General features: G+C 34.0%; 1 protein-coding gene across 3 annotated transcripts; it reads right to left on the bottom strand.

Annotated features, from left to right (window-relative positions):
- Positions 1-286: 286 nt before the first annotated feature.
- On the bottom strand, positions 287-7,429 carry LOC105170702 (auxin response factor 4). 3 transcript variants are annotated; one of them, XM_011091582.3, is made up of 13 exons: positions 6,731-7,428; positions 6,432-6,643; positions 6,261-6,317; positions 5,735-5,920; positions 5,545-5,629; positions 5,387-5,477; positions 4,675-4,839; positions 3,125-3,244; positions 2,966-3,041; positions 2,325-2,487; positions 1,461-2,209; positions 1,198-1,388; positions 287-665 (listed from the first exon to the last, which is right to left on the bottom strand). In XM_011091582.3, exons 1-13 carry the CDS (start codon positions 6,816-6,818, stop codon positions 482-484), a joined length of 2,367 nt encoding a protein of 788 aa, XP_011089884.1. In that variant the 5' UTR covers positions 6,819-7,428; the 3' UTR covers positions 287-481. The 3 variants fall into 3 exon arrangements, with proteins under 3 accessions (XP_011089884.1, XP_011089885.1, XP_011089883.1); XM_011091583.3 differs by having other exon boundaries at positions 2,418-2,487; positions 6,432-7,429; XM_011091581.3 differs by having other exon boundaries at positions 6,432-7,428.
- Positions 7,430-11,635: the final 4,206 nt, after the last annotated feature.

Raw genomic sequence — 11,635 nt, forward strand, 5'->3', positions numbered from 1 at the left:
CTACTTGGTACAATTATACATAGACGTCTCATAATTTAAAAAATTACATCTAATATTCCTGACGTTTGTTTTCTTCCGAAGAGTAGATTTCTGCCTGAGTCACACTAGCTATAGTTCCCAAGAAATATTGGAGGGTCATCACAGACATCCTCACAGCCTAACCACAGTACTGTTTCCCAGAGATTGTCTTTTAGCACCATAAGGGACATTTCATCTCAAGTAACAACCTAGGACTAAAAGCAAAAAATGCAGAACTCCAACAGAAACCAACTCAAGAACACCATAATTAATAGTACTACCAGTACTCTGACATTATTTTAAAACATAACAAGTTCACATGATTCTCCAATATTACAGTCTTGAGCAACGAGTGCGGTAATGTAGATAGCAACCAGAACACAACAAACACATAGCAAAACTTTATTTAGTAGCACATGAACGGTACAGTACAGCCGGCATGACAATCGAAAAACCTGAAGCTTCACATCCTGATCACGGTTGGAGAAGAGTCAGGCTGCCCAACAGAAGACGACTTCGATACATCAGGTGCCGGTGGTGCTTCTTCCAAACAGCTTTTAGTGTCATCACTGTTTATTCCGATGGTCAGCTTCTCCACTTCTTCTTGCGTGTATATGTGAATCTTAGTGACCACTTCAACAAACTCGCTGCAATTCAAGAAAAGCCATTTAAATTGCTAATCGAACTCGCATGTGTTTTCACATAATACTCAAATGGTGTTTTCAGTCATGAAGGCAAATGACCTGTTTTCAAAGTCACTGCAGTGAAGTATGAGACAAGACAACTACTTTTATTAGGGAAAGAGTCATTCTCATTTCATTACATCATCCTAAGCAGCACTTTTGGAGTTCATAATTTCAAGGGATAATTACAGGCACCCTTTGAGATTTGGATGTATTACAAAAGGAAACCGTCAAATCTTAAAAGCGATACTATAGCTGTAATAGTTATACACCCATTATAGTTATGTTTTACATTACAAATCCTCCATTGCCATCCGGTCGTCAAGAGGGAATCTGTAATATAAAACATGACCGCAGAGGTGTAGTGTAATTTTTTAGACCAAGAGGCTTTCTTGTAATGTCCAAACCTTATCGAGTACCAATGTGATTGCCTCTAATTCCAAAGAAAAGGAAAAGCACGGGTCAAAAGAATGAGCATGCTATGTGAGGGACTTACTGCCACGGGTCGTCTCCAACTACCATCATGTCATTCTCACTGTCAGTATATAATATGCGCCACCCATTGTTTGGATCACGCAAAAGGCCTTCCATGCTAAACAACCTTTCCAGTTCGACTAGCAGGTCATCATAACCATGCAGTCTCGAGAGATCAATGGCTCTCCCCACCAAGCTGCCTTGTTTATGAACCTACATAGAATAATCACCCTTAAGAGTTGGAAGAATAGCATAATAATAGTTCTATGAAATGTTGAAATTCACCTTTGTACAGCTCCTCTTACTAGGACCCTGCAGACTAAGATTAGTAGGATCTTCGGTCAATGAAAACCCGAATATCTTACAGATGGGAACTTTCTCCTTTAAGTTGTCATCGTTGTTCATATTTTTAAAATGCATAGTTGAAGTTGTGGGTGCCGATGTCTTCTCCTGTGCCCTTGGTTCAATTGTGAGATGTGGCGCTCGACCTATATCGGCTGCAGCCCCACTCAGAATAGAAGTTGGGGTTAACGCATGATTTCCCATTCGGAAGTTAGAAAAGTTGGATAACACTGACGGGCCCTGTCCCACTCTATAGATGCCATTGTGTGGAATAGGCATGTTTCGAGCACCTTCCGAAGCTAGAGGATAGAAGCTTGGAGTAGGCCGTTGATGCATGTTGTGAAGATTGTAACCAAGACTGGGTTTGGACCATGCACCAAGACTCGAATCGGTTTTCCCAGCTAGAGATCGCAACGAGCAAATTTCTTGACCTTGCAAGACCTTAGGAAACCAATTGGATTCCAGAAAGCCCGTGAAAGTGGCGGAACCCTGGTTTCTCACAAACTCACCATAGTTAATCTTTTCCATCCTGTTTGGTACAGGATTAGGCGGCGGGGGTCGCGTTTCAAAATCCAGCTGGCGGTTTATCCGATCACTTCTATAGAGAGGTGGTGCTAAACCTACATTTTCTTGACCTTGCAAGACCTTAGATGATCTTACGGACTCCTCGAAGTCCAAAAGTGCAGCCCCTCCTGCTCAAAAGAGGGAGAGAAAAAAAAAAAAAGTACACACATCAGAGGCCAGCCTCCAAAATTAGAGTATAACATCTAAAGGAAAAGAACTTTGTATAATGGAAAAGATATGCACCAGCAACAGGGCTGTCATGTGGGGGAACTTGCAGATTTGACCTCAGTTTCTTCATTCTAGGTGAAGACTGGATGCTCAGAGGCGCGTAATTACCTGAGAAATCAATGTCCCATGGAGAAACTCGTTCTTGGTGGTTGCTCATGATGTCTTCATTCCAGCGGACCTATAAGATGTGTAGGAAACAATCATGTTAATCAACTTGTAAAGGGAGATTGGCAGAAGTCCATCTACAAATAAACCAAAATGTACTTCTTCTATTCTTTTTATTTAAGCTAATATGGGATATGAATGAATTTCCCCCATTCATATAAAACTAAGAACGGCATTGATATCAATATGGGAAAGAGCATCCAGGCTTGATTTCATTAATTAAACAGAGTCTCTCATACTGAAAATATATAGGTTATTTCACTGTCGCTAGGACGCTTCCGATCTATATGAACAAGTGGTATGATGGTGAGATCACACCCTTCCACTGAAATAAAATGAGAGATGTTTTTGAGGGGAAAGTAACGACATATAATTATGACGGATCGCTTAAAACAGATGCAATGGTGTACAATGAATGAAAATGATCAACTAGACGTCCTAGCATATCGCCTAAAACAGAACTGTTGCCTGATTATGAAGTTATAATCTACCATCAGGCATCGCCATTTTGAGTTCGGCCACCTATAAGGATCCATATCGCCAACTCCAGTTACCACTCCACTGAACCTGCGAGAGCACAAATATATTTTCTTCTCATCAAAATGCATCAGAGAGGCCAAATAGTGATATTAATTTGAATTAAATAGGACCTTCTTTCGGGAGAATCATCAAAGTCAAATCTCATTTTGAATCTCGTCCCAACAGGGATCTGACTGGTGGTACACTTCACATACTTTTGGTAGGGAACGATAAAGTCGGCGTGACTTGCCCTGCAACAAAATAGGTAAATCCAGCCAAATACACGACATAAATATACAACCTATTAGTAGAAAAGAATACTTGCAATGATCTCAGAACAATTAAAAGAAGTCAGCAAGAAGCATGTCTGCATTCTTGTGACCATGTCTGGGTCACATCATGTTTCTTTTTATTTTCTTCGGCCAGAACAGTATGAGGCCTTTAGAGTTTCACTTCTGATTTTTTATTTTTATTTTAAACGCATGCATTAATTGCCATGTTCTTATCTTTTTCAGTGGTCATGAAAATGAACTTTTACTCATAAAAGTGAAACACTGTAGCTCGGCAACAATATGTTGAACACCATCCACCAAAGTTTCCATCGTAGTGAAGATAAAACCATCACAGAAAAATATAAATACAATATGTCTGTTTAGGTGGGACATGAGTTGTACTAGTTGAAAGGTTACACACAGACTATAAAAGTGACAATTCAAATCATCGAACACGTGTATCGACAAAGAACAATCACTGGATCTGTTGCTGACCAATCATTGCCCAACATCATTAATTCTCCGAACCTACTTTTCCATAATCAGACACCCGCCATTTCGGCAGCTTTTTTTTCTGAGTAAATTATGATTCATATTTTGTCAGCATCGTGCAATTTTCCGTCACCTTTCAACCAATACATACTTTCCCAACCTCAATAAAGTTGATTTGTCCAAGTACATTTATAGCTTGAATAGTCACAGCTTAATGAGTCCCATGATCAATAAGTTCAACAAAATAGCACACAGCTTCTTCAATAAACTCCTAAAGATGTCGGCCACCCAAAACCATGCTTCAATTAGGAACGTTATCTTCACTTATCTTCTCCTTCCATTATAGAAGTCCTAATGATTGAGATCATTGTACTTAGAGGGTGTTTGGCTAAGCTTATTTAGAACATCTTATAAGAGGTTTAAGAACTTAAAAATGTTCAATTTTAAGTAAGTTCTAAAAGTTTGGATAACAACATATGAAAGCTTCAAAGATGTCAGGGTTTGTAGCATAATAAGCTCTTTTATTATAATAATGATCAAAAAGGCCATCATACTATGAGAATTTAGAATCATGTGAATAGATTTATTGTTTTGAGGGGAAAAAAGATCAATTACGTGAAGGTAAAGTGAAATATTAACCAAACAGGGAAGGTGTTTTTGTCTCTTGAATGTTAAAATTTAAGAGTTTAAAAGATCTTACAAAAAGAATATGTGTTGAACTTAAAGAACTCATATGATCCTAAACATTTTATTTTGGATCTTATAAGCTTTTTAGAAAAAAAATTTCCAAGCACTTTTGAAGTGCTTATTAGCTCAGCCGAACACCCTCTTAACTCGAAGGACTTCCACTTGTATCATGTAAAATGAGTTGATAGCTACAAAATCCTCCACAAAATAAAGAGAGCGTATTGTAGTACCTTGGGCTGTAGAAAACAGGAAAAGTGCTATTGCTTGATAAAGCATTTGCTACTGGAGAGAGGACATTGGGATAAGAATTTTGATTTTTAATGATTGAATCAGGTAGACCATTTCTAGGTCTAGCAGCTCTTCTGATCCCCAGCCGCAGGTCTCCAGCTTCTCCCCTGCAATATCATTAAAGTAGACTTATTACAAAAGGTTCTTTATCAGATTCACTTTGTTACTTTAGAATTAGTTCTGTCCCATTTATCTCTTTCTTACACTTGAATTAATTTTCACCAAATGACTATGTGTTGATCTTCGTAAACATTTTCTTTTGACATAGAGGAAATGTGCTTAATTTCTTAAACTTGAATTAAGAACTTACAGATCAGCAAGTTTGCATTAACCTCTACATAGATAATTGAAGCATGTGAGAGAAATAAGAAAGGTCGAAACATTTCTTGATATTCAGGAAAAAATAAGTGTAAATGAGTCAAAGTAGAAGATAAGTAAACATTTAAATATCTATCCTTTCATTTCCTTATATTACATTCGCGAACTAATTTTTCAAAAGAATTTGAGAAAGGAATTTATATTGGGACTATTAGAGTGGTAATCCAGTTTTCTCAAGTTTTTATCGCCCTTTTCACTTTAGTTCTTAAATCCAAGATTCAATGTTAATCTGTCCATGCATTCTGCTCAAATACAAAACTTTAGATGTAAATGCACCTCAAAAAGAGAACTGCATCCCCCGATACGAGATTCTTTTGGCTGACAAAGATACTCCATCCAGTAGTGAGCAAATGTCGCCTCGGCTGGCCTGCAACGTTAGAATAAAATAATCAGGTACTCAGACATGATAATCAGTGTCCAAATGAAACTATTACCTCTGTAAATGTGTCTGAATTTCCACTCCACTCCATGCAGGTCTTTGGCTATGAGTTCTTGGGAGGGCCTTTGTTCTTTATAATCCTGCAACAAAAATGAAAGTTCATGAGAAACTTGAGCAAGACGAAAAACAACTGAAGTTGGCCAGAATATTTAAGTGCAATAGGTCGAAATTCAGATGGTTCGAACCAGAGGGGGAAAGCAATCTTCGGCAGCCCTACGGGGGACGGAAAATCCGCCATGGGTGCTCGTATCGGAAGCAGTAAGAGTTTTGCAGAACATGTGGGAAGTTGACTTTGCAGGCACAACCCCGTTTCCGTCCTCATCAGCGCCTGCATTTTCACTCTCTTTGCCTTCTAATTTCAGGCCCACCAGCTGTATAAATGCTAAAACATAATCAAAAACTGAAATTCGACATGTTCGAGAACTTTCCCTAGATCACCAATGCAAAGACTTGTCAATCACTAATTCTATCAGCAAATGGAACTTGAAAAAGTAAGAACGTAAAAATGGATCATAATGAGTAGATATGCTTCTCCAACTCCAGCCCCAAAGTGGAAATCAAGAAAAGAAACGGAGTGTGCAAGACTGCAACTATAAATGCTTTTCTGCCCAACAATGAATTTCCAATTCTTTCACTAATCAAAAACAAAACTTTTTCTCCAATCACACAAACAAAATCCATAACCAAGATACCCACAATCACCAAAAGTACCTCTGACAGAGGAAGCAGACTCAGCTGAGTGTAGACTTCATCGTTTTCCTTGTTAGCCTGTTTCAAGAGATTATGCAAACTCAGGATTAAGAATGCAACAATAAGAGTAAAAACTGAGAAGAAAGAACTTATAAATCACAAGGTACTGAATATAAAGCAGAAAGTACTTACAAGTAGCTGAACATCCACAACCCTGCAAAAGATCTGGGGAGGAAGATCAAAAGTGGGCATCTCCATGGGAGGAAAAGGTGAGGCAGAAGCAGCCTGTTCCAAGTGGCCTTGAGGGAAATAGACCACCACATTCCCTTTCCTGGGCAAAGTGGTTAGAGGTCCAGCACAGGCATGCCATAGCTCCATATAAATTGATGATGATGGAGCAGGTACTGAAGAAGGGGAAGATGAGTCAAAGGCAGCATTTGAAGAACAAGATGAAGTGGAAGTGGACAAACAGCCATAAACACAACTACCACCTTCCCCCTTGTCACATTCTTCTCCATTGCCACTTGCATTATTACTGTTCTCCACCTCACAAACTGCATGATTCAGATCAATCTCCATGAATTGCCCAGAGGGTTTCCTTTTTTTCAGATTTTTTCACCAATCAATTCACTTATTTTAGCATTACACAACCACAAGGAAGAAAAGCACTAAAACAACCAAAGAAAGAGGGAAGAAAACATTGAAAATGGGGGTGGGAAGCAATCAAGAATCGTTTATGGTGTTCCACAGAGCTCCCAGCTGGTAGTTTTGACGAAAGACTTGAAATTGTGGCCTGAAATTACATAAAAGGTGGTGGCTTTAAAGCAAGAAGAGAAGAGGGATTTTCAGAAAAGAGACAAGAGGAAGAAAAGCCATGTTTTTGTAAGGACAGTAGGAGGAGAAGGAGTCCAAACAAGCTAATCTAAAAGATGAGAAGAAAAGAGAGGGTATCAAATAATAACAAGAAATTCAAAGTATGATTCCTCCCCCATTTGCAGTTATCTGAAGGGGGAGCAGCAGCAGCAGACATAGACAATTGCTTGGCAAGCACAGAAGCAAAAAGCAAAAGAAGCCAATGTGGTGGTAGTGCCCCTTTTGGACTTGAGACTGTTTTTCAATGTGTGTGTGTGTGAGAGAGAGAGAGATCTCTAAAAAAGAACTGTGTTAAGTGGAGGGGACAAGTTAAGACAGTACAGAACCCACACCCACAGCTTAACCCCACTCCTCTCTTTCTTTGCTTTGCATTAGCTTTTATGATTTTTCAGGGAACCAAAAATAATAATAATAATAATAAAAATATCTTTTCTTGATTACCTTAAATTTTCTTCTTTTTTCTTTAAGAAAAAACTATTATATTAAAACCCTCTTCCATGCATAAAAATACCTTTTACATAAACACATGAAAATATATTAAATTATGAAATTTATTATCTATATCAACATAAAAAAAATACCTAAACTCACAAACGATGGTTACTGACATCAGCCCATTAAATTTTAAATATGACAAATGTACTCTTAATTAGATAATTTTAAAAATTAAGTAATTTATTTTACAAAAGCGTCTCCACATCATATTAATAACAGTACATCAATTTCTTTGTTGTGTCGATAATACCTTACTTGATTTTTTTCTATTTTTTTTTAATACGATTTGTTGATTTATACATTTAATTTTTATTTATAATATATTTTAAAATATAAAATACTATTTATTATAATATGCATACAGAGACAGCATGTCACACGACTAATATTAATAATAAAAAGTAAAGAAATTATTTAGTATTTTTCACAGCATGTAAAAGTATTCCTACATTCATGGAGACAAAAAGAAGGATTTTTCATTGAACACAAACAAACTTGACTTAACCTTTCTGAAAAAGAAAAACAAAAAATTAAGTAAAGAATTTGTGGACAAGCCATCATAGGATGCACCACTTGCTCATATATTTTTATCTTTACCTATCTGCCCTTATTCTACTTTTCTTAGGAAAAAGGTGTCTACCATACTATCTTTAGCATAATTTAATTAATACATGCAATTTATTTGGAAATTATACTCTTAAATCTCTTGTATATGAATTAATTTAATTATTTTTGGAAATGTAACATAATATCATGTTTTTGTGATTACATTACAGCCAAAAAGATAAATTTCCTCATAAATAATGTTTCTTTAATTGGGTTTTGTAATAATAAACGAGCTCGTAATATATATCTATATGTATGCAAATTCGACTAGAGTTATTATACTCTGGAATTTGTTTGCAAAATGCATTTCGAATGCGGAATTTCATTTGGAAAGAGTAAATTACAATAAAATTTTGTATGATTATATATTTTTTAATTTAAAAAATTATAAATATTTTATTAAATTAGCGACTATGTAACAAATTATCCTTAAAACGGAATAATAGTAATTATCGCAAACCAGTCAAGATCTCACCTTGTGGATTATAGAACCTAGGAAACTATATATGTAAATAGTTCTTTTTTTTTTTAAATTATTTAAGATGGGGTGGGTGGAAATGACTTTATCATAATTAATTACGTAGATTATTAGTTATTTACAAAAACATAAAAATAATAATAACTTAAGCGTGCGTAGTAATAATTGTGACGACGATGAAAATTAAACCTAAGACCTCTTTTTCCTTAAAATTTTCAATTCGTCACTTGATCTAATCTTGATTAGGCTTATCCATTGGTCCATAATGCTCATAATTATGCATAAGTTTCATCATTTCAATGGAAAGTAATGGAGAAAAATACTAAAATAAGTTAATTAGGGTTTTTATATATATAGCAAACAGTCCCATTAAGATTGACAATGTCTGGTGCTCTAATTGTGCCATTGACAATGGAAATCGCATTTCTCTTTCTCAGGACCTACCCATCAAAATGAAATATTGGAAAATATCATTAATTTTAGACATTTTTTTTCAATTTATGTATTTTGATGAAAAATATATCATGATTTACTCATTTTTACGAATTATTTATGCAAATTATCGGAGCACGTCTGATGTAAGCACATAATTTAATTTTTATTATATTTATTTAATTTAAGGAAGAAAAGAAAAAGAAGATGAATTGCTTATTATAACTAATAAATGAATTAACTTTAATTTACAAATTGTATCAATAGAAATTTAAAATATTAATATATTATTTTATATTCCATACTTATATTAGTTTGGAAATATATATATATATAAGAAACTTTGGTGGATGTAATCTTCTAAGATGGATTGAACTTGAAATTTGTCAGAAAGAGGATTGTTAAAACGCAATTGTCGTAACTTATTTTGTTAAAACATGCCTTGTTTGAGCTGAACTTCCCTCCAACAAAAATGGCACAATGTAATTATAAATATAATGTTGATGTGTCAATTAACGAACTCAAAAATATTAAGGGAGTTTTGTTACTATTAAAGGTGTGTAGCGCTTAGGCCTTTTTCCTACATTTTGAACCTTTACTCATACAATATAAAAAGGAAAATTTTATTTACACATATAAACAACAGTTACTTACATTGCGACATTAATTTTTTAAACTATCAAAAATGTTCTTATGTATTTTTAACCATCCCTGTTCAAATTCTTCTTCTATATGATATATGCTCCTCTATCTATATTATTATGAAATTTCAACCACACCAATTTTTTTATTGATAATTTTCTAAATTAATTTAATTTTATTTTATTTTAAATATGATGTGTTGGTTTATATATCTTATTCTTTTTTATAATGTACTTTAAAGCATAAATAATTATTTATTATATGCACGTAGGAATAGCGTGCCATAACGGCTAGTTTTGATAATATTTTTTAATTTATTACTTGTTTATGTACAAAATTATAAATATATTTTTAATTAATTTTTCATCTTTAAATGTAGGAATAATTACACTCTCCTTCCTTGAAATTTGATGTGATTACATGTAGACCCCTTGTAGTTTATAGTACTCTTGAGGTTTGCTTTCGTTTAACAAATAAGTCCCTCAATTGGTCAAAATTCACTAAATTTACTGATATTAGCCAAAAAACAAACTAAATAAAAACTGGTATTTACCCTTGATTGACTTATTACAGATCAAATAATTTTTTCGGACTAAACTACCCTTATAACAGCGTAAATATACTTCATCACATGCATTAATATGTGAAAACATATGAAAAATTTGGCTATAAAAAAATTTATTTGACATGCAACAAGATCAATTTCGGGTAAATATAATTTTTTTATTAATATCAATAAATTCGGTAAATCTTGACCAATATAGAGATTTATTTATTAGAAGGAAGCAAATCTCAAGCGCTGTAAATATAATTTCTCAAATCACAAAGGATTTATATGTAATTATACCAAATCTCGATAAGAATAGTTTAACTATTCCTTAAAATGTATGAGATATTATAATAAATTAAGTTTTGGAGGGATGGATTTGAATGAAGGGTCAGGGTCCAAATGGTTGATGAATTGAAGGGTGGTGATTGCACAACAGAGATTCTTTAATGTCTGATATAAATGATCACCGAGAAATCAAAAGTACATACATACAGTTATTACATACGCATATGTATGTATGTATAGATAGAGAAAAGAGATAGGGAGATGTCAATGCGAGTGGGTCCTACGTAGGTTTGGCAGCAAGTATCGTGGGAGTTCTGTGCTGTTAGTAGTTAGGGCTCAATGCTTTAAACGTACTCTCAACTCTACTCACTTCATCCCATCCTCTGCCTAAATCCCCCACTCTCCTCCTACCTCGCGTGCTTTTCTCTCTCTTACAATTAGAGAGTGTTTCCCTAAATTGTTTTAAAACATCAAGATGTTAGAGTGTTTAACATAATAAGATCTTTTATTAATAATGAATAAAATGAAAATGATACTATTAGAATCAAAATATATTATTATTTCTTGATATATTTTGCTTTAAAATTTTTTTAAATGCTTTTATAAATAATACATATTATTTTTTAAAAATAAATATCAAATATACTGATTGAAATAAAATGTATTAGTTTTTTAGAAAAGTTAATTATTATTGACAAACAATAAATGAAATAATAATAAAAAATAATATTTTTTCACATAGGGACAAAATGATTTTTAATCTATTCTGTTTATTTTACAAGTAATTTTTTTCCAAACACTATCTAATTTAGCTTTTATCTGTTTGATACTATTTTTTACAAACACTACAACTTTTGATACTGTGATAACTTTCAAAAATTTCTACAAAATACATATAAAAAAGTCGAATTTTCCAAACACTCTCTAAATTAAGTTATTCTAAACCAAAGACTATCAGCAGTTCAACACCACCTTCTACATTGTTGATTATATTGTAAATATAAATTATTTTTTCAAACAGACTTCAATATATAC

This window comes from Sesamum indicum, linkage group LG9 (genome assembly GCF_026168435.1).
Source record: "Sesamum indicum cultivar Baizhima isolate 11 linkage group LG9, ASM2616843v1, whole genome shotgun sequence".
NCBI classification, from domain to species: domain Eukaryota; kingdom Viridiplantae; phylum Streptophyta; class Magnoliopsida; order Lamiales; family Pedaliaceae; genus Sesamum; species Sesamum indicum.

Bases quoted from the DNA above. Each gene is read 5' to 3' on its own strand.
- LOC105170702 (XM_011091581.3), bottom strand. From the start codon at position 6,818: ATGGAGATTGATCTGAATCATGCAGTTTGTGAGGTGGAGAACAGTAAT. The intron at 2,210-2,324 runs GTGCATATCTTT...TCTTTTGAGCAG, and splicing joins ACATGACAGCCCTGTTGCTG to GAGGGGCTGCACTTTTGGAC. The intron at 1,389-1,460 runs GTGAATTTCAAC...TATTCTATGTAG, and splicing joins GTAAGAGGAGCTGTACAAAG to GTTCATAAACAAGGCAGCTT.